Source organism: Mirounga leonina, unplaced genomic scaffold (assembly GCF_011800145.1).
Source record: "Mirounga leonina isolate KUSES-001 unplaced genomic scaffold, KU_Mleo_1.0 Mir_101046, whole genome shotgun sequence".
Classification (NCBI taxonomy): domain Eukaryota; kingdom Metazoa; phylum Chordata; class Mammalia; order Carnivora; family Phocidae; genus Mirounga; species Mirounga leonina.
Window position 1 is genome coordinate 727968 of NW_023270055.1, and position 23927 is coordinate 751894.

The 23927-nt window shown below is 34.8% G+C and overlaps 1 protein-coding gene across 5 annotated transcripts in view; it reads left to right on the plus strand.

The window, feature by feature from the left end:
• The window catches only part of LOC118009497 (lysine-specific demethylase 6A-like), a 170418-nt gene that overhangs the window by 114436 nt on the left and 32055 nt on the right, over window positions 1-23927 (plus strand). For all 5 annotated transcript variants that reach the window (XM_035003638.1, XM_035003790.1, XM_035003720.1 and 2 more), the window contains 4 exons: window positions 8530-9308; window positions 14305-14434; window positions 15685-15790; window positions 16304-16509. In XM_035003638.1, the coding sequence (XP_034859529.1) occupies window positions 8530-9308; window positions 14305-14434; window positions 15685-15790; window positions 16304-16509 (1221 nt within the window). The remainder of the gene's footprint in view (window positions 1-8529; window positions 9309-14304; window positions 14435-15684; window positions 15791-16303; window positions 16510-23927) is intronic.

Here is a 23927-nt window from a genome sequence, read left to right on the forward strand (position 1 = left end):
ACATTTATGTGAGTCTATTTGTAGACTCTGTGTTATGACCCTTGGTCAGTTTATCCATACCATAGTTATTTGATTAATATAGCTTTATACTAAGTCTTAAAATGAAGTAGTCCAGTTCTCCAGCTTTGTTTTTTTCCTGAAAAATTGTGTTGGCTATTTTGGATGTTTTGTTTTTCCATATATACTTAAGAATCACTTTGTTAACATTCAGAAGAATAATGCTGAGATTTTTATTTGAATGCGTTGAATCAGTGGATGAAGTCTGTAAGAATTGACATCTTAAAATATCTATGAGGAGTGCCTGACTGGCTCAATTGGTAGAACATCAGCTTTTGATCTTGGGTTTTGAGTTCAAGCCCCACCTTGGGTGCAGTGATTACTTTAAAAAAAAGGAAAAAACTAAATATGAATATGGAATATCTCCAGTTTTGGTTCTTTCATCATGTTTTGTTCCTCATACAAATCTTGCACATGTTTTATTAGCTTTATCCCTAAGTAGTTCATTTTGGGAGTAGTATTAATGAGAATGTTATTATTGATTTTAGTTTGAAATTCCATTTGTTCATTGCTGGCACAGGAAAGCAAGTGACTTGTGTATTATAGCCATGCATCTTGAAACCTTAATATATTGTTTATTAAATCCATGAGGTTTTGTTGAGTTTTAAATTTTCTGTACAGGCAGTTTAGTGACCTTCAAGGAGAGGCCCTCTCTCCTTAAGATTTTTCATTTATTTATTAGAGAGAGAGCACTGCGAGCACATGAGTTGGGGGGAGAGGCAGGGGGAGAGGGGGAAATGGGCTCCCCACTGAGCAGGGAGCCTTACGTGGGGCTCCATCCCAAGACCCTGTGATCATGACCTGAGCTGAAGGCAGACACTTAACTGACTAAGGCACCCAGGTGCTCCTTCTTTCTTTATTTTTAATTTATTTCCCTTTTATATCCTTGCTTTATTGCATTAGCTAGACTTTTTAGCAGAATGTGATGAAAGAGTTCTGAGTAGGAACATCCATACTTTGTTCCTGATCTTAGGGAATGCTTAGGGTTCTTCACTCTTGGTATAATGCAAGTCTGGTCTTTTTGTAGATAGTCTTACCAGGTGGAGAAAGTTCCTCAGTATTCCAGGTTCACGAGGAATCATTTTACCATGCATGTGTTTGGTTTTGCTTTTTCTGTATCAGTTGTACAGTCATATGTTTTCCCTTTTCAAAAAGTCTTTTAATGTGATGGATTACAATGATTGGCTTCCTAATGTTGAGTCAGCCTGCATACCTGGGATAAATCCCACTTGGCCATGGTATATAATTATTTTTATACATAGTTGGATTCTAGTTGCTGATATTTTGTTGAGGATTTTTAAATTTTTTTATTTTTTATTAATATACAATGTATTATTTGTTTCAGGGGTACATTAGTGATTCATCAGTCTTTTTTTTTTAAAGATTTTTTTTTATTTTTTTGACAGAGAGACACACGGTCAGAGAGGGAACACAAGCAGGGGGAGTGGGAGAGGGAGAAGCAGGCTTCCTACGGAGCAAGGAGCCTGATGCGGGGCTCGATCCCAGGACCCTGGGATCATGACCTGAGCTGAAGGCAGACGCTTAACCGACTGAGCCACTCAGGCGCCCCAGTGATTCATCAGTCTTAACACAATTCACAGCCCTCACCATAGCACATACCCTTCCCAATGTCCCATCACCCAGCCACCCCATCCCTCCCACCCCCCTCTACTCCAGCAACCCTCTGTTTCCTGAGATTAAGAGCCTCTTATGGTTTGTCTCCCTCTCTGGTTTCATCTTACTTCATTTTTTCCTCTCTTCTCCTGTGATCCTCTGCCTTGTTTCTCAAATTCCTATCAGTGAGATCATGATTGTCTTTCTCTGACTTATTTTGACTAGCGTAATACTCTCTAGTTCCTTCCATGTCACTGCAAATGGCAAGATTTTATTATTTTTTGATGGCTGCATAATATTCCATTGTGTGGAATCCATTCATCTATCGATAGATATCTAGGCTCTTTCCATAGTTCGGTTATTGTGGACATTGCTGCTATAAACATTAGGGTACACGTGCCCCTTTGGATCACTGCGTTTGTATATTTGGGGTAAATACCCTGTAGTGCAATTGCTGGGTCGTAGGGTAGCTCTATTTTCAACGTTTTGAGGAACCTCCATACTGTTTTCCAAAGTGGCTGCACCAGCTTGCATTCCCACCAACAGTGTAGGAGGGTTCCCCTTTCTCCGCATCCTTGCCAACATCTGTCGTTTCCTGACTTGTTAATTTTAGCCATTCTGACTGGTGTGAGATGGTATCTCATTGAAGTTTTGATTTGTATTTCCCTGATGCAGGGTGATATTGAGCACTTTTTCATGTGTCTGTTGGCCATTTGGATGTCGTCTTTGCAGAAATGTCTGTTCACGTCTTCTGCCCATTTCTTGATTGTATTATTTGTTCTTGGGTGTTGAGTTTGATAAGTTCTTTATAGATTTTGGGTACTAGCCCTTTATCTGATACGACATTTGCAAATATCTCCTCCCATTCTTGCAGTGGTCTTTTGGTTTTGTTGACTGTCCTTTGCTGTGCAAAAGCTTTTTTTTTTTTTAAGATTTCATTTATTTATTTGATAGAGGCATAGCAAGAGAGGGAACACAAGCAGGGGGAGTGGGAGAGGGGAGAAGCAGGCTTCCCGCCGAGCAGGGACCCCGATGTGGGGCTTGATCCCAGGACCCTGGGATCATGACCTGAGCCGAAGGCAGACGCTTAACCGACTGAGCCACCCAGGCATCCCCAAAAGCTTTTTATCTGGATGAAGTCCCAGTAGTTCATTTTTGCCCTTGCTTCCCTTGCCTTTGGTGATGTGTCTAGGAAGAAGTTGCTGTGACTGAGGTCGAAGAGGTTGCTGCCTGTGTTCTCCTCAAGGATTTTGATGGATTCCTATCTCACATTTAAGTGTTTCATCCATGTTGAGTCTATTTTTGTGTGTGGTGTGAAGAAATGGTCCAGTTTCATTCTTGTGCATGAGGCTGTCCGATTTTCCCAGCACCATTTGTTGAAGAGACGGTCTTTCTCCCATTGGACATTCTTTCCTCCTTTGTCAAAGATTAGTTGACCATAGAGTTGAGGGTCCATTTCTGGGCTCTCTGTTCTGTTCCATTGGTCTATGTGTCTGTTTTTGTGCCACTACCATACTGTCTTGATGATGACAGCTTTGTAATAGAGCTGGAAGTCCGGAATTGTAATGCCGCCAGCTTTGCTTTTCTTTTTCAACATTCCTCTGGCTATTCAGGGTCTTTTCTGATTCCATATAAATTTTAGGATTATTTGTTCCATTTTTTTAAAAAGTAGATGGTATTTTGATAGGGATTGCATTGACTATGTAGATTGCTCTAGGTAACATAGACATTTTCACAGTATTTGTTCTTCCAATCCATGAGCATGGATTTTTTCCATTTTCTATTTTTTTGTGTCTTCCTTCCAATTTCATTCATGAGTATTCTATAGTTTTCTGACTACAAATCCTTTGCCTCTTTGGTTAGATTTATTTATTTTTATTTTTTAAAGATTTTATTTATTTATTTGATAGAGAAAGACACAGAGCAGAAACACAAGCAGGGGGAGTGGGAGAGGGAGAATCAGGCTTTCTGCAGAGCAGGGAGCCCGATGCAGGGCTCAATCCCAGGACCCCAGGATCATGACCTGAGCTGAAGACAGACGCTTAACGACTGAGCCACCCAGGTGCCCCTTTGGTTAGATTTATTCCTAGGTATCTTACGGTTTTGTGTGCAATTCTAAATGGGATCAACTCCTTAATTTCTCTTTTTCTGTCTCATTGTTGGTGTAGAGAAATACAACTGATTTCTGTGCATTTTTATATCCTGCCACTTTGTTGAATTCCTGTGTGAGTTCTAGCAGTTTTGGGGTGAAGTCTTTTGTGTTTTCCACATAAAGTATCATGTCATCTGCAAAGAGTGAGAGTTTGACAACTTCTTTGCCGATTCAGATGCCTGTTTAAGATGTTTGCACCTGTGTTTATAAGACATACTCTTTTTTTGTATTGTCTTTTTGTAACATCTTTGGTGATGTCTTAATAATGTTCAGTGTTGATTTTAGGGTAATCATTTTCTTGGCCTCATTAAGTATAGTTATAAAATGTTCCCTCTGCCTCTGTTTTCTGGGGCAAACTGTAGAGCATTAGCATAATTCCTTTCTTAAATATTGGGAGAAACTCACAAGTAAATTCATCTAGCTATGGTGGTGGTTTCTGTTATGGCAAGTTAGTATTACTGGTGTGCTTTTTTAAGAATTATGTATAGTTCACATATAACGTTGTATTACTTTAAAGTGTGCAGACATAGTGCTTTCATAATTTTTATTTTTGACATGCTCACCATAGTAAGTCTAATTCCCTTCTGTCACCATGCGCAGTTACACAGTATTCTTTACTACATTTCTTATCCTGTCCTTTTCATCCTATGTTTTTTGTTTTTTTTTTTAAAGATTTTATTTATTTGACAGCGAGAGCAGGAACACAAGCAGGGGGAGTGGGAGAGGGAGAAGCAGGCTTCTTGCAGAGCAGGGAGCCCGATGCGGGGCTTGATCCCAAGACCCTGGGATCATGACCTGAGCCGAAGGCAGACGCTTAACGACTGAGCCACCCAGGTGCCCCCCTATGATGTATTTTATAACTAGAAGTTTGTACTGCTTAATGCTCTTCACTTATATTGCCCATCCTCATACAGCCCTGCCTTCTGGCAACCACCACTTTATTCTCTACATTTGAGTCTGTTTCTGTTTATTTGTTCATTTATTTTGCCTTTTATATTCCACATGTAAGTAAATCATAAAATATTTCTTCCCCTGACTTACTTCATTTAACATAATACCCTCCATGCCGTCACAAATGACAAAATTTCATCCTTTTTATGATTGAGTAATACTCTTCCATTGTATATTTTATACTATGTGGTTTTTATCTTTCCATTGATAGACTCTTTGATTCTTTCCATAATTTGGCTATTGTATAAATAATCCTGCAGTAAAGACAGTGGAGCACATATTTTTTCGAATTAGTGTTTTTTCCTGTGGGTAAACATTTAGTAGTGGAATTGTTGAATAATATGGTATTTCTATTTCTCATTTTTTGGAGAACTTTCCACTGCATTTGCTCCAATTTACATTCCTACCAACAGTCTACCAGAGTTCCTTTTTCTCTACGCCTTTTAGTTATTTTGTGTCTTTTGATTTTAGCCATTTGACAGGTATGAGATGATACCTCATTGTGGTTTTGATTTGTATTTCTCTGATGATGAATGATGTTGAGTATCCTTCTATGTGTTTGTTGGCCATCTATATATCTTCTTTGAAAAAATGTCTACCCAGGTCCTCTGTCCATTTTTATGTCAGACTATTTGGGGTTTTGGTATTGAGTTGTTTATAAATTTTGGATGCTAACCACTTATCAGGTATATCATTTGCAGGTTATCTTCTCCCATCCTGTAGATTGTTTTGTTGACTGTTTACTTCGCTGTGCAGAAGCTTTTTATCTTGAAGCCCCATATTTCCTTTTCTCTGTTGTTTCCCTTGCCTCAAGAGAGGTAGCTAGAAAAATATTTCTGTGGCTGACAACTGTGAATTAATGTCTGTTTTTTGTTCTACAAATGCTGTGGTTTCAGGTGTTGCATTAGGTCTTTAATCTCTATTGGGTTTATTTTTGTGTATGGTATAAAAAAGTGGTCCAGTTTCGTTTCTTTTGCAGGTAGCTTTTCAGTTTTCCCAGCACCATTTGCTGGAGACTGAGACTGGTGTTTTCCCCATTGAATATTCTTGGTATTTATTTTCTTATGAGTGCTTTGAACCTTTCAAGTTTTTATAACTTTCTCTTTTTATATTTTTTTATGTTTATATATACTTATATATATAAATATAACTTTTATAACTTGTTTCTCTTTATCAATCACTCTTACATTTTATTGTGGTGAGTGATTTTCTTTGCTGCTTTTGGATTTTCTCTTTGTAAATTTTGGCAAATATTTTATTATTATGTATCACGCGCAGGTTTTTGTGTTTGTTTTAGTTAGGGTTTTCTAAACAGCCTGAGTTTGATGGGGCACCTACATGGCTCAGTTGTTAAACGTCTGCCTTAGGCTCAGGTCATGATCCCAGGGTCCTAGGATCGAGCCCCACATTGGGCTCCCTGCTCAGCCAGGAGCTTCTCCCTTTCCCACTCCTCCTGCTTGTGTTCCCTCTCTAGCGGTCTCTCTCAGTGTCAAATAAATAAATAAATAAATCCCCCTTTTTTTTTTTTAATTAAATAAATAAATAAACTTCGTGGAGCAGATTTTTCTTTTTTTAAATTAATACAGAAAGTGTTCTGCCTTTTTTTCTTTGAATATGGTTTGGTGGCCTATTCCTCTAAGTTCAGCTGTTTTTCCTATTGCATATTGTTCACTTAAAGTCTATATTATAACTTTTGTGTTTAATGTTTGTTTTTTCTCAATTTATATTTTTTACGTTAGTAAGTTGCTTGTTGAGGAACCTCTGAATTCGTTTGTTCAAAGCCACCATCTTGTTTTTATCTCTAGTTTTAACTTTTAGCCTGGGCTCCTCAGATTTTTCACTTTGTGCGTAATAGGTTGGGGTCAACTAATTTATTATGACCAACATTGTGACCATAGTCCATCAAGCTTCATTGGCTGTCTATTCAGTGTGGGTTGAAGAATACACTGAAAATTGCAGTCAGTTCTCAAGTCCTTCTTTACTTTAACTGTACCGTGGATTCCCTTTAGAAGAATTAATAGACTCAAAAGTACTCTGATCTATAGCTAGAGAAGTAAGAAAATTACTACTTTTAAAAATCTGTATGTCAGTTTGATGATGGTGAATGAATTTTTTAATTGCCTACCCACTTTTGAATATTTTGAGTGTTTATTAGATTACAATATTGGCTACTTTTATTTTATGAAAACCAATATTATACAGTGATTTTAAGGATGTTACCCTAATTATTCCATGATTGTTCTTTTACTTACTTCAAACTAAAGTCTTCTTTTGTACGGTTAACTTATGTCATTTTTTATTGTCTCCAGTATTCAAGTAGATAAAATATAAGTGATATTCTTGATTTAAAATATATTTTTAGGGGCACCTGGGTGGCTCGGTTGGTAAGCGTCTGTCTTCAGCTCAGGTCATGATCCCAAGGTCCTGGGATCAAGCCCCACATGGGGCTCCCGGCTCCATGGGGAGCCTGCTTCTCTCTCTCCTACTCGTACTGCTTGTGTTCCCTCTCGTGTCTCTCTGTCAAATAAATAAAATCTTTTAAAAAAATAAAGTAGAATATACTTTTAGTTTAGGGTGTTTTAGGTGGTAAAACTTAGTAGCATATTGGCAAATATAATTGGTTATGTAAAACTGACTGTACTATATATATAACTTAATTCCATTTCATATGAAAGCAGAAGGGTTTTGCCTTGTTGCTAAATTAATCACCAACTTAGAATTACCAATTCTAAGATATTTCTTAGGGTTTTAAAGTTTAACTACATGTAAAGTTTTATATTAAAAATATGTTAATGTATAATTATATTTCTAACTCAAGAGAAGTTAGTAGTTTTCATGTTCTACTATTAGAGTAGCTTAGGAATTATTAAATTATTGTTTTCTTTTCCATATTACTTTTAAAAGTGTTGCTCAGTTACTCTATCAATAAAACAAAACGAGAATCTTTTTAGAGCAATTTACCATGCCTTGGACAAATTTCAGGTAAAATTAATTCATTGTATATTATAATTCCTTTTGGTTCAAAACTTAATGATTTTGGTAAACTATCCCATAAAAATGCTCTAACATTTTCCATATATTCTCCTAATCTTGTGGATTTAGGAAAAAGTGCTGTTAATTCTTGAGTAGTTAGTGGGGAACTGGTTATGAGGGGTGAGGGTGAGAATTTGGAAATCCATGTATGTCATTTTTTGAAATATGTTCATAGATTTAATAGTTTATGCTTTTTGGATGAAAGATTCCTGCTAGATTTATATTATAGGGTCACTGATAATTTTAAAGGTTTACTAAGTACAGTTTTTGTATTAAATTTTTAATACTTTTTAGATAAGTGACTTGTGCTGTTTAGTTTGTGTGGCTTCACTTGGTGATGACCATATGTATTTTCCCCCATCTAAATTTACATATAAATTTCTCTAAAGGTGAAAATGTTTATAACAGAAGTGAGCATTAAAAATTCTTAAAGCCCTTATGTGAAGAAATATTTTGGCACACTAATACAAATTACGCAGCCCAGTTACATAATTTTTGCTAAAGATTCTAACCATCTTAATCAATGTATTATGGGAACTTCTAAAAATAAGTTTTAGGTTTTGGATTAAGTTATATTGCGCATTTAATTGCTTATTTTTGTGGTTCATTAAACATTTTTTAATCCTCAGTACTGTTATGTATATGTATTCTGAGTTTGCATAATAATAGATTTAAGCAAATCTTGGTAATTTCTTTCTTTTTTTTTTTTTCTCCTTCCCAAGGGGCTTCACAAAGGTCAGAGTTCACATTTGGCAGGACCTAATGATGAACAACCTCCCTTTTCCACTGGGCCTGCCCAGTATCTCCAGGCAGCTAGCACTGCTATTCAGAAACAGACTGGACTTCAAACTCTGCCTAGCAATTCAGTAACACAGGGAGCTGCTCTCAATCACCTCTCCTCTCATATTCCTACCTCAGGTGGACAACAAGGCATTACCTTTACCAAAGAGGGCAAACCTTCAGGAAATCGATCCTTGGTGCCTGAAATAAGCAGGCATGTTGGAGACAAACCTAATGGCTCTGCTAGTCTGAAAGGACTTTCTAATCATGTTCAGCAGTTGATGGCAGAACCTGTTTGTAGTCCTAACCATGGAGATTCCACATCACCAAATGTACAGATTTCAGACAATCCTCAGGTCTCTGCCTTGTTGGTTGGAAAACCCAGTGACAGTGGGGATAGTGGAGCCTGTGACAAAGTCAGTAATTTTCACTCCACTATTTGTACAAAGACTAATAATTCTTTTGCCTCTTCACCCTCTTCAGTCATTTCTACTGCAACACCTTCTCCAAAATCCACTGAACAGACAGCTACACACAGCGTTCCCAGCCTTAACAGTCCTCACAGCAGGTTACATACACTTAATGGAGAAGGTCTGGAGAACTCACAGAGCTCTATAAAAACAGACCTGCCTATAATTAGCCAAAAATCTGGTTCTCATATTATACCATCGATGTCTGTGTCCATATACTCAAGTTCCTCGGAAGTTCTGAAGGCATGCAGGTTAGTATGAGAATGTCTGTCACAAAATGGGATTGATTGACTGCTGTTCAGATTAGTACACTGAAATAATATTTTGACTTTATAAGTAATAGAAATTATGTTTCAGAAAAAATGTAAACTGTGATATAGTCACTTATCTGAAAATTTCAGAAGGGTCTTTTTTATGCTTCATATTATGGTTATACTTTAGCAATGTATCAGATGTTAAAAACATTTTTCCACAACCTGCTTTACCTGAGAGGCATGCTTTTAACTAGGATTGTCTTCTGCTGGTTATCTGAGTTACCTGCTTCTCCATGATTGACCTTATTCTGGGAAATGAAACTTGAGAATGAATTAAATTATATTTGGTACATAACAGTAAAACCTGGAATTCTATACCGTGTGTATTCTTTTTGGTAACACTTTCACTGTAGAAGAGGTTATAAAGTGGATAGGAGGAACAAGTGGAAAGGCTGAAAGAACCAAGAAATACAACAGACTGTCAGCCGCTCTGGTAAGGTAGACCTATTCTGTTACTCCCAGAAATTTTTTTCTTAACTGTTTGCCTTCCCACAAAAAAGAAGAAACAAAGAATCAGGAAGACTTTGTTTTGATACTGTGACACCAGATAGATTTCCCCCTCTTACATATCTTAATTCACCTTTTTAAAAATCTGCTTTATTGTGGTATGATTCACATACATCCCATTTCACTCATTTAAAATGTACAGTTCATTGGTATTTTAGTATATTCCCACATATGTGCAACTATTACCACAGTCAATTTTACCAGAATTTTAGAACCTCAAAAAGGAACCTGATGCCAAGTTTTTGTTTTTGTTTTTGTTTTTTAAGATTTTATTTATTTATATGAGAGAAAGAGCACAAGCAGAGTCAGAGGGAGAAGCAGACTCCCCACTGAGCACGGAGCCCAATGTGGGACTCGATCCTGGGACTCCAGGATCTTGACCTGAGCTGAAGGCAGTCACTTAACCAACTGAGCCATGCGGGTGCCCTGATATTAAGTTTTTAGTGTAGTGTTTTTATTCTGTTTATACTAAACACAATAAAATCTAATCCTAAAATACATATTAAATTATCTTTTTCCTTTCTTGGATTTACTCATAAATGTTTTTTATAAGACACTAAAGAAAACTTGCATAAAGTAAGTGCTTAGGGTAAATATATGAAATGCTCTGTAATACTTCTATTACATAACATTTGAAATTTGAACACTAATACATTGGATTTTAAAAAGATCTTTCTAATTTGAGGTTGAAATTAAGTAAAATAGAAAATGCTGTTAAGTATTTTTGAACTACCTCGACTTTTTTATTTACTACAAGTTTTGAATTTCAAAGTTGAAAATTATTCTTGCTTAATGACTGTGTAAATCTCTTGAAACTAGTAGTTGTTATGTATTCTCTATTTGCTATATCTAAAACATGCTTAGACGTGAGTTACTTATTTTATTAGGATTATGAGTCACCCATTAAATAAGTGTCACTAACAAAGTGAAGCAATATAGCACATTTTAAAATTTTTATGTAATTTGTAGTTTGTAGCCACCTGGCGTGGAGTAATGGAAATAGTTAATATTTTATGTAACGTTATAGTTAAATAAAATTGGTATGTTTCATATTTTTTAGTCAACTAACAGATTTTAACCTCATCTCATTTTTGAAATGTCTGTAAATACTCAGTTTTGAGTAAAATAGGTTCTTTGCGATTCATTTTTGGCTTAGCAACTACTAAAAGGACTTTTGCCTTACATTGATATGAATTTTATTTTTTAAAGTTGCAAGTATTGGGGTGCCTAGCTGGCTCAATTGGAAGAGTATATGACTCTTGATCTCATGCTTGTGAGTTTAAGCCCAACATTCACTGTAGAGATTAAAAGAAAGGACAGAGGAAAGAGAATAACAGAACAGGATCTGAAAGTTAAGGTTAAAATTATTCTGACCCTTTGAGAAAGAGTCCAGTTGACAGGTGATTAACTGTCTTGCAGTTCTGTTAATTAATATTGATGTGTTCTACACAGGATGAATTCATACTCCTGTAAAGGAAGTATCAATGTGAGAGTTCCAACAAGTTTCCTCATTAAGAAACTTCTGGGGGAAAGAAACTAAATTATATATGAGTTTATCTGTAGAACACCTTTCATTTTTTGTACTCAATTGTATGTTTGAAAGTAAATTGAAATATGGTATTTTAAAAATAATTTTTATATAATAATGATTTCCCTAATAGAGTTAAATAAGGTTTAAGACGTCTTTAAAAATGAAATAAACTCTTAATTGTTCCTATATATACCCCCCACCCCTACTTCTTCCCTTCACAGGTTGGATTTTTATAGTAAAGTTTCCCATGGACAATTACAGATAAATGCCTATTAAGAAACTCATTTATTTCTGTTGGCCATAACCCTGTACTTTACCCAATGGTCTTTCTCTTTTGTATTTTTAATAGAGAAAAACTTGTGGTTTCTTTCTTATCAAAAAACATGTATTAGTTCTGTGAGGTGAACAGTCCTGTAGCTTCTGACTTGAACTTAATAGGTAGAACTTAATATTAAGCAATTGCCATGAGATTTCACTGTATTACTTGTTCTGAGTTTTCATACATGTCTGTGTTCCTCATAAGTTTTCAAAGTCTTGGTTATTTTTATTTTTTTTTTTATTTTATTTATTTATTTTTAGAGAGGGAGAGGGAGAATCTCAAGGGTGCTTCAGCCCAGAGCCAGACACCAGGCTCAATTTCACAACCCCAAGGTCATGACCTGAGCTGAAGTCCAAATTCAGGCACTTAGCCAACTGAGCCACTCAGGTGCCTTAAGTCATGATTCTTTTTAAAGTGCTATTGTTTGGTTCATCTTGGTTGCAGTTATGGTATCTTGCTTGAAGAGCATGTTAATAGTTGATCCATATTTTATGGTATTCTAAAATATTTGTTATATTCTATCATGTCTCTCTCTGTGAAACAAGCTTTTTGTTATCAAACAATCGTATTTTGTATAAAGTGACACATAATTCAGCATTGAAACCATTTCTTTATTATGTAGAGATTGTATTGAGTCTTAATGCATTGGTCTAATGAAGATATTTGAATTTTCCCTTTATCATCTTCAGACAGGTATTTTTTACATGCTCCCCATTAGGCAAGGAGCCTGACATGGGACTCAGATCCTAGGACCCTGGGATCATGACCTGTGCTGAAGGCAGACGCTTAACTGACTGAGCCACTAGGAGTGCTTTTAAACCTAAATCTTAGTTTTAATATCAGAAGTTCTTTGTTGTAGTTAAAAAAAAAAAGGTTATATGCCCTCAGGGCTATTTAATATGTCACCTGAAAAGTTGATAGGTATTGAACTTGAAGCTTTAGTTTTCATTACCCAAAAGGCCTAATTTTGAATTTTTTTTTCTTTAGCAAAAATAAAGTTAATCAAGAAATGATAATTTGGAGGCACCTGGGTGGTTCAGTCAGTTAAGTGTCTGCCTTCAGTTCAGGTCATGATCCCACAGTCCTGGGATCGAGCCCTGCATCGGTCTCCCCGCTTAGTGGGGAGCCTGCTTCTCCCCCTCCTTCTGCCCATCAGTCCTGCTTGTGCTCTCTCTCTCTATTTCAAATAAATAAATAAATAAATAAATACATGTGATTTTGCTTTCAATTTGTGTTATTACATAATCTGAAATTTTAAAGACCTAATCTGTTCTTAATGCAGTTACTGATGTATATTTTACTCCCCCTAAATAGTTTGCAGATTCTTTGAAATTTTAGTATTTTTAAGAGCTGTTTTCCTTATATATCTTAATACATTATTTTTGAATTTCATAATCTAATAGCACAGTCTGGTTTCATTTTTTTAAAACATTTTATTTATTTTAGGGAGGGAGAGAGAGTGCACATTAGGGGGAGGGGCAGAGAGAGAGAGAGAGAGGAAGAAAAAAAATCCCAAGCAGCTCCCTGCTGATGGCGGAGCCCTGGAGCCCTGCACATGCTCCATGACACTACCCTTGAGATCATGACTTGAGCCAAAACTGAGAGCATTATATCCAACAAGCTGAGCCAATTAGGCACCCCAGTTCAATGACTCCAAAGGCTTAACAGTTTTGTTTTTGTTTTGAGGGTTTTTTTGTTGTTGTTTTGTTTTAATCTTAAACCTTTGGAAATATTCCTGTAATGTTCTTATACTAAAAACAGTATGCGTTTGGGAGTAATTTTTCTACACTTTAAGAATATGTAATTTATAAATACATCTTTCATTAACGGAAGAATATTAACCCAATGCATAGCAACTATACATGTTATTTTTAAAGTTACTGTAATAAGTTACAGTAAAATGGTGTCTTCCTGAATATTAGGGAATTACAAATAAAATCAGTTTTGAAAATAAAAAACAAATGGTCTTTCTGGATTTGAAAGTTGTCCAAAAGTTACTCTAATTAAGATATTTAGGAAAAGAGACAAATCTTATTATGAGATTATTACAATCTCCTATTTTTGGTTCAAAGTACTGTTAACATTAAGTGAAGAAAATCTAATGGTCAACACATTGAGAAGGTTATTGGAGTTTATATTCAGGCAAGAAAATAAATTGGAAGGTTAGAAAAGAAATTTTGTCAATAATTCATGTTATGTAGGTATACAGTGTATTTCACTTAGTTTTTCTTTTTTTTTTTTTAAAGATTTAAAGGGAACACAAGCCGGGGGAGAGGGGGAGGGAGAGGGAGAAGCAGGCTTCCTGCTGAGCAGGGTGCCCGGTGCAGGGCTGGATCCCAGGACCCTGGGATCATGACCTGAGCTGAAGGCAGACGCCTAACGACTGAGCCACCCAGGCACCCCTCGCTTAGTTTTTCTTAAATGATACAAGAAATCAAAGTGAATATCTGCCAAGATTAAGCTTTTGATTATTTTTACTGAATGAATACCAATAACTTAGCATGATCTTATTTTTGTAAATGCTCTATACCTAAACCTTAATTTTAGTTTCCTTTTTTCTGCTTATTATTTTCCAGGAATTTAGGCAAAAAGGGATTGTCTAATAGTCATATTTTGTTGGATAAATGTCCGCCTCCAAGACCACCAACCTCACCTTACCCTCCCTTGCCTAAAGACAAGTTGAATCCACCCACACCTAGCATTTATGTGAGTTTCACTGACAAAATAGGAATATATCAAGTGTCTGAACTTGTCTTTTGAAGATACATTTTTATACCAATGCGGATGCCCTTTTAAAGATTAAATTTTTTCTCACAAGTTGGTAATTCTTGAAAAACATACCTTATCCCAGAAGATGATAAATAACATTTCTCAATCTAAGTAACTACCTCTTTTTATGAAAAAATGTTGTTGGACAGTCATGCTTTTTATTTATATGTTGTCTATGATTGCTTTGCACTAGACTGACAGACCTAAGTAGTTACAAAACAACACATAGTCCATTAAACCAAATGTATTTACCACCTGTCCTTTTGTAGAAAAGGTTTAGAGTAGTGGTTTATTCAGAAAGATTTGGTGAAGTTAATATTTAAATTTAAATATCTTCTCACAGATGGACTGGGTTTATTGGAGAGTAGCAAAAGAATTGTTTCGTGTCATTTTTTGGTTAACTTGTTCTAAATGTACACTGTATGTCTTACATTTTAGAAAATGTACATTGTTTGAAAAGTTGGTATAAATCAAAATAATTTGATTGTTTCCCAAAGAGTTTTGTTGTCCACCCTTGCGATATTCCCTTAGATATGTGCAAAAAAGAGTTTTGAGCTAAAAGTCAAATAATAAGCATTAAGAATGATTTTATAAAGGATTTTGAAGATTTGGCCTTTCCCCAGTGTTAAATTTTCCGATAATCAAATTAAAATGTACGCATATCTTATTGTGAAGGGAAGATGTGAGTTGAAGATGAAATAAACTTTGAGGGAATAAAGGCAAAATGAATACTTTTCTTTATGGGTCTTATATCATTTTTAAATTTTGCTTTTAGTTTTTAAATCACTTCAATGTGGAGCATTAAGTTTCACTTCTCCCACCTCTTTCATACCAGAAGTACAGTGAAAAGTACACTTAGGTAATACTTTGAACTACTAAAATGTTTAAATATCAGTATCAATTTTGGTATAGTGTGATGTGGTGTAATATAACACATTGATAATATCATTTGAAGCTGTATTAAATTAAGATATGTTTCTTTAAAAGAGAAATTTGTGTAGCTATTAGCTCCTAGTAATAATTTCTTGCAAAAACTAATGATAAAATACTGTAATGTGTAGCAATACAGTATTAATGGTTGAGATACATTTTAGATGTAAAAATGATTGATGAAAAAGCGAATATAGATTTGCAGTATGATACTTAATCATATTTATGAAATCTAACAAAACATTTTAATTTTACAGTTGGAAAATAAGCGTGATGCTTTCTTTCCTCCATTACATCAGTTTTGTACAAATCCCAAAAACCCTGTTACAGTAATACGTGGCCTTGCTGGAGCTCTTAAACTAGGTAAGATTGAAAAAAGGAAGTTTGAGCATTTTTATTTTTTAATTACTATCTTTATTACTTTAAAACACTGGCAGAAACCTTTTTTTCAATTTCAATGTTTAATATTCTTTCCTTTCTTTCTCTCTCTGACTCTTTAGCAGCACATCTTTAGTAGCAGCACATCTTCAATAGGTGATGCCAATATTGGCATATTTATGATGGATGTTTACTTAGTTTTTAATTGGATATCATTATGTAACATTACTGTTTTAGGTTACATAACAGAAGTCTTTCTGAGCTATAAAATGTAGGTAAAATTATATACTATTTGTAAGTGCTACAACTCCTTTTTATATCCTGTCATGCTGGTTAGATCTAGTGTTTGAAGGATTTGCTTTGCAAATGTGGCAGCACATGGCTTCAAGCATCTTAGGAAAATGGATAGAGTTCCTTCAGTTTTTTTCTAAATAGTTTTAAATGTTCAGTGTACCAAATACAATTTTATTTATTAACACAATTTATTTATTTATGAAGATCTTGGACTTTTCTCTACCAAAACTTTGGTAGAAGCTAACAATGAACATACTGTAGAGGTGAGGACACAGTTGTTGCAACCAGCAGATGAAAACTGGGATCCCACTGGAACTAAGAAAATCTGGCGTTGTGAAAGTAATAGATCTCATACTACAATTGCTAAATATGCACAATACCAAGCCTCCTCCTTCCAGGAATCATTGAGAGTGAGTATTTATTTCCTGGAGATTATTTTGCTAAATGTACATTACTTTTGTAACAATCTGTTTAGTTTGTATAACTATGATTATAAGTGCTGTAACTTAGAAATGATTGAACTATTAACAATTTAAGCAAAGGTGGAGGTGATAAAATATATTTTATTAACAGAAACAGTTACTGTCATCAGGTACCTTCTAATTTTGATAGATTTCTAATTAAAATGGCAAAGTAAGTCTACTAAATAGTTGTAGAGTTATTTAATATTAAGGAAACCTCTCTGAGTAGGTCTCATGTGCATTGAGTCAATGAAAAGGTGTTGAAAGGTATCACAGGAAACATTAGTACTCTTTCTGTGTTACTTGTAGTCTTTAAAGAAAACTGCAGGGGAAGCAGAAATGTCTCAAAATATATGAGAAGTACAAAAATAAAACAAGGGTTCCTAAAAGGCCACTAGGAAGTGAATCAGAAATTGAATCCTCTAGGAGTTACTAAAATGAACTTTGTGGATTCTTTCACAAACGATGAGATCACTAAATACATTTCTCAAACACTTGCTTGAATTATGTTATTAATTTGAATTATGTATATGAATATGGTAAGACAGTTGTGGTGAGTGTAGCATCAAGTATGGAGTTACTGTTGCTCATTATGTTGTAAATCTGAAGCTAGTATAACATTGTGTTTCAACTTATATAGAAAATATAAATACAAATTAATAAAAAGATGAAGGAAAATAAAAATTACAAAAAATAAAAACTGAGTTTGAACTGAGTATATCACAAACAAAATAATGCAGAAATGTCATTAAAAATTGGGTAAGCATTCTTATTGAAGATACTTCTTTTTAACTACATTTCTTTAAAAGAATGACTAGTGTTTTTTTTTAAACTAGTCAACTCTTTAAAGAATACATGAACAAGTACTAAAGCTGATATACCACATATACTATAAAGTTTTAAATTTGTAATTTTTCAGGTCATTTATTTTTAGAAATGTTAAGGTTCTGACTTCATTTTATATTCTTAATAGCAAAAGAATCAATTATTTATGTGTGAATTGTGTATGTATAGAGTTACTTGTACACATTTACTTTTGTATAATTTTTACATGTGTAGTTCAGTGGCTTTAAATAAACCAGTGTTGTTCAACTATCACTACTATCTGTCTCCAGCATTTTTCATCATCTCACTCTGAAACTTAAGTAAATCACCATTATCTTTTTTCCATAGTTCATGGTAACCGCTCTTCTACTTTTTTTTCCTATAAATGAGACCGTTCTGGTTGCTTACGGAAGTGAGATCATACAGTATTTGTCCTTTTGTCTGGCTTATTTCTTTTAGGAGAAAGTCTTCCCATACCATGTATTTTGTAGTAATGTATCACAATTTCATTCCTTTTAAAAGCTGAAAATACTCCATTTTATGTATATAATGTTTTGTTTTTCCATATATTTGTTGATGGGCATTTGTCTTATTTTCACTTCTCTATTGTGAATAATGCTGATGTGAAAATTTGTGTTCAAATATGTTTTTACCCCTCCTTTCAGTTTTTTGGGTCTGTAGCTAGTAGTGGAATGGCTATATTATATGGTAATGATTTGTTCAATGTTTAAGAACCTATTTTCCACAATGGTTATGTCATTTCATATTTCTACTAATAGTGCACACCCGTTCCACCTTCTCTACATCCTCCCAACACTTGTTATCTTGCTGCTTGTGGGGGTTTTTTTTGTTTTTCAATAATAGCTATTGTAATGGGTGTGAAATGGTATCTTATGGTTTTGATTTGCATTTCCCTTATGATTAGTGATTTGAGAATCTTTTCTTTTGCTGATTACCTCCTCAGTTTCATTGCCCATTTTTAAATTTGAATTGTTTTGTATTGTTGCAAGAGTTTTCTCTGTATTCTTGGGTTATTCCTGTATCGGATACCTAATTTGCACATCTTTTCCACCATTTAATATGGTTTTTTTCGCTCCTTTTTTTTTTTTTCAAAGATTTATGTATTTATTTGAGAGACAGAGATCATGATAGGAGCAAGGAACAGAAGGAGAGGTAGAGAATCTCAAGCAGACTCTCTACTGAGCCTGAGCCCTATGCATGGCTCAGTCTCACAACCCTGAGATTATGACCTGAGCCAAAATCAAGAGTCAGACAGTAAACCAGCTGAGACACCCAGGCACTCCCCAGCAGTATAGTATCATATAGAGAGTTCCTTTGCCCTAGAAATTCTGTGTCCTTTACCTAATCATAATTTCCTTCCAGGAAACCATTGATATTTTTAAGTCTCTAGTTTTGCGTTTTCCAGAATGTCATAGAGTTTTAATACATTGTAAGTAGCCTTTTCACATTAGATTCTTTTATGTAGTAATATGCATTTAAGTTTCCTCTATGTGTCTCATCTTTTCTCATCTCAAGATGAGAAATAAAAAAACTCATTTTAGTTTATCTCTGAATAACATTTCCTTTTCTGGACACACACCAGTCTGCCTATTTACTAATCTACCAAAGGTGACAGAAAAAAAAATTGCACTATAATTTGATGGAACGAACCTTGTTTTTTTCCTGATGTTGGGGAGTGCTTTGGGTTCCTCACCCTTCATATAATGCAGGTCTGGTCTTGTAGATATTCTTACTAGGTGAGGAAGTTCCTCAGTATTCCAGGTTCACAGGGAGTAATTTTACCATGCAGTGTTTGATTTTGCTTTTTCTGCATCAGTTGTACAATCATACGGTTTTGCTTTTTCAGTCTTTTTTTTTTTTTTTTTTTAAGATTTTATTTATTTATTTGACAGCGAGAGAGGGAACACAAGCAGGGGGAGTGGGAGAGGGAGAAGCAGGCTTCCCACGGAGCAGGGAGCCCAATGTGGGGCTCGATCCCAGGACCTGGAATCATGACCTGAGCCGAAGGCAGACACTTAACGACTAAGCCACCCAGGCGCCGTGCTTTCTCAGTCTTTTAATGTGATGGATTACAATGATTGGTTTCCTAATGTTGAATCAGCCTGCATACCTGGGATAAATCCCACTTGGCCATGGTGTGTAATAATTTTGTTCAGGATTTTTCTATCTGTGTTTATAAGACATATTCTTTTTTTGTATTCGCTTTTTGTAATGTCTTTGGTGATGTCTTAGAATGTTTAGTGTTGGTATTAAGGCAGTCATTATGTTGGGCTTGTTGAGTGCATTGAGGAACTCACCAATAAGTTTTATCTAGCCATTGTGGTTTTTTCTGTTATAGCAAGTTATTTATTATTGATGCAATTTCTTTAATAGTTACAGGCTCATTCAGATTCTCTTATGTTATTTTTGGTAGAATGTATTTTTCAAGGAATTGGTTCATCTCATCCACATTGTCAAATTTGTGGGTATATAGTTGTTCATAATATTTTTTTTAAGATTTTATTTATTTATTTGACAGAGAGAGACATAGCGAGAGAGGGAACACAAGCAGGGGCAGAGGGAGAGGGAGAAGCAGGCTTCCCACTGAGCAGGGAGCCCAGTGCGGGGCTTGAACCCAGGACCCTGGGATCATGACCTGAGCTGAAGGCAGACACTTAACAACTGAGCCACCCAGGCCCCCTGGTCATAGTATTTTTTAATTTTCCTTTAATGACCATGGTATTTGTAGTGAGTCCAGTATTTTATTTCTGTTATTTTTCCCACCTATGAGTGTCCCCTCCATCACCACCCAATTAGCATGGTTATAGTGATTTTACTGATCTTTACAAAGAGCCATTTTTTGGTTTCATGTTTTCTTTCTTTGTTGATTTTCCTTTTTCAATTTATTAATTTGTTTTAATTTTCAATGTTTCTTCTTCCCACCTTAAATTTAATTTGCTCTTTATTTTTTAGTTTCGCATAGTGGAAACTTAGATGAACACATTTTTTTTTTTTTTTGAAGATGTGTTGATTGCTTTAAATTTCCTACTAAACACTGCTTTTGCTGCATCTCAGTTTTTACAAGTTGTGTTTTCATTGGAATTTATTTTAAAATAATCTTTTGAGATTCCTTCTTCAACCATGTGTTTAGAAATGTTCTTTAATCTCTGTGCATTTGGCTATCTTTGTGTTAGTGATCTGTGATTTAATTCCATTATGCTCTATGTGTAGGTGTTGTATCATTTCTGGTATTTTAAATCTGTTAATGAATATGTACCCTATGAACTTCAGAAGAAACTGTGTTCTGCTGTTGATGTACTAGTCTGTAGTTGGCCATTACATTCAGCTGGATATGTTGAGTTCCATTATGTCAGTACTAATTTTGTGCATGTTGAATCTATCTATATCATAATAGAGGATTGTTGAAACAATCTATTTCTCCTTTCGATTCTATCAGTTTTGCCTCATGTATTTTGATGCTTTATTGTTAGGATCATACACATTAAGCATTCCTTTTGTCTTCTAGAAGACTTCATCACCTTATTGTTGCATAATGGCCCACTTTGTCTCTTACAGCTCTCTTGTTCTAAAGTACAGTCTGTTTGAAATTAATATTAACTAACTCCACTTTCTTTTGTTTAGTGTTAGCATGGGTATATCTTTCTCCATCTATTTATTTTTGAAAGTACAATGTGTATTTCTTATAGACCACGTGTATTTGGGTCTTAATTTTTTACTCACTCTTGACAATCTCCATGTTTTAATTGGTATGTTCAGACCATTTGCATTCAAAGTGGTTCTTAATATAATGGGATTATAACCTTCCATTTTATTATTTCTTTTTATTAATTGTACTTACCATTTGTTCTTTTTTTTTTCTCTTTCGCTGTTTCCACCTTTTTTTTTTTTTTTTTTTTACTTGGACATAGTATATGATTCTTTTTTATCTTTTATTTTAATAAACATTTCTACTTCTTTTTAAGATTTTTTTTTTGGTGTTTGTCCTAGAAATTGCACGATACACTTCAGGACTAATCCAGGTACACTGTCAAATAACACTGTAGTGCTGCAGGAGTAGGGCATGTATTTTATAATTAAACTTTATTTGTTTTACTTACACATAAGCAAATATATAGGTGAATACATACACATGTGCATATAAAATCAAACATTATTACATTAGGAACAAACTGTTATCTGTTACATCAATTAAAAATAAAATATTACATTTGTCTTATACAAAACATAAACATACAAAACATAAAACATACAAAACATAAAAGTCAACTCAAAATGGATTAAAGAGTTGAATGTAAAATCTGAAACCATAGAACTACTGGAAGAAAACATAGGGGTGAGCTCCTTGATATCAGTCTTGGCAATGGATTTTTTAAAGTTAACAAAAGCAAAATTAAACAAGTGGGACTGCATCACCCTAAAAACTTCTGAACAGCTAAAGGAACCATCAACAAAATCAATAGGCAACCTACTGAATGGGAGAAAGATATTTACAAATCTTATATTTGATAAGGGGTTATTACCTAAAATAGAGAAGCTATTCAGTTGAGAAAAAGAAATATCCTAATTTAAAATGAACAGAATATGCCAATAGACATTTTTCCAAAGAAGACATTGAAGAGGCTCAACATCACAAATCATCAAGGAAATTCCAATCAAAACCACAGTGAGATATCACCTCACTTAATAGCCAATAAAAAACTACTATTAAAAAGAGAACAGATAAGTTTTTGTAAGAATATGGGGAAGTGAACCTTCGTGCACTGTTAGTGGGAAAGCAAACTGGTGCAGCCACTGTGGAAACCCTATTGGGGTTCCTCAAAAATTTAAAAATAGAACTAGCATATACATTTCTGTTTCTGGGTATGTATTTGAAGGAAATGAAATCACTTTCTGGAAAAGGTATCTGTATCCCCTTGGTTATTATAGCATTTTTACAATAATTAAGACAAGGAAACAACCTTAATGTCTATCACAATGAGATAAAGAATGTGTTGGGGGCAGGCAGGGGCAGGGAGGGAGAGAGATGGAATGTTGAATATTCAGCCATTTAAAAAAAAAAGAAATGCTACCATTTGCAAAACCTAGAGTGGACTTTTAAGGCATTATGCAAGTAAAATAAGACAGAAAACAATAAATACTACATAATGTTAGTTATGTGGAATCTGGATAAAAAACTTACAGATACAGAGGATTGGTTGAGGGCTATGCAGAATGGGTGAATGTGGTCAAAATGTACAACATTTGAGTGATAATGAAGTCCTAGGAATATATTATACAATATCGTGACTATAGTTAATAATACTGTACTACATATTTGAAAGTTGATAAAGACATTAGTTTTTTAAAATTCCAGTGTAATAAACAGACAGTGTTATATTAGTTTCAGGTATACAATATAGTGATATATAGCTCAGCTATTCTATACATTACTCAGTGCTCATCATAAGTGTACTCATTATCGCCTTCACCTATTTGACCACCTCCCCACTCCCAACCTTCCCTCTGGAACCACCAGTTTGCTCTCTAGAGTTGAGTCTGATTTTTTGTATATCTCTTTTTTTTCTTTGTTTATGGTCACTTAAATTTGAACCCATTCTCCTCTCCCTTCCCTGTTCTAGGAATATAGTGTCCTATTTTATATCCTTTTATTTTGTGAATCTCTTGATTGATTCTTACAGATATACCTAATTTGACTGTTCTTGCACTTCCTACTTTTCTTACTCCTGCTTATGGTCTTTCTTTACCGCTCAAAGGGATCCCCTTTAACATTTCTTGTAAGTCTGCTTTAGTGCTTTTGAATTCCTTTAACTTTTGTTTCTCTGGGAAACTCTTTATCTTCCCTATTCTGAATGATAGCCTTGCTGGATAGAGTATTCTTAGTTGAAGGTTTTTTATTTTCAGCGCTTTGAATATATCATACCAATTCCTTCTGGCCTTTGCAAAGTTTCTGGTAAAAATTCAGCTAATAGCTTTTGAGTCTCTCTTGTATGTAACTGTTTTGTTTTCTCTTGTTGCTTTTAAAATTCTCTTTATCACTACTTTTTGCCATTTTAATTACTGTGTCCCTTGGTGTGGATGTACTTGGGTTGATTTTGTTGAGGTTTTCTTTGCCTCCTTGATCTGGATTTGTCTCCCAGATTAGGGAAGTCTTTAACTTTTATTTCTTCAAATAAATTTTTTGCCCCCTTTTCTCTTTCCTTTTTGGGATCCCTATAATGCAAATGTTATTGTGCTTGCTGGTGTCACTGAGTTTCCTTAACCTATTTTCATTTTGTATTCATTTTTTCTTTCTCCAGTTCAGCTTGATTGCTTTTGATTACTGTGTCCTCCAGGTTGCAGAGTCATTCTTCTGCTTCCTCTAGTCTACTATTTATTCTCTCTAGTGTATTTTTTTTTAAAGATTTTATTTATTTGAGAGAGAGAATGAGAGAGAGAGAGAGCATGAGAGGGGGGAGGGTCAGAGGGAGAAGCAGACTCCCTGCTGATCAGGGAGCCCGACGCGGGACTCGATCCGGGGACTC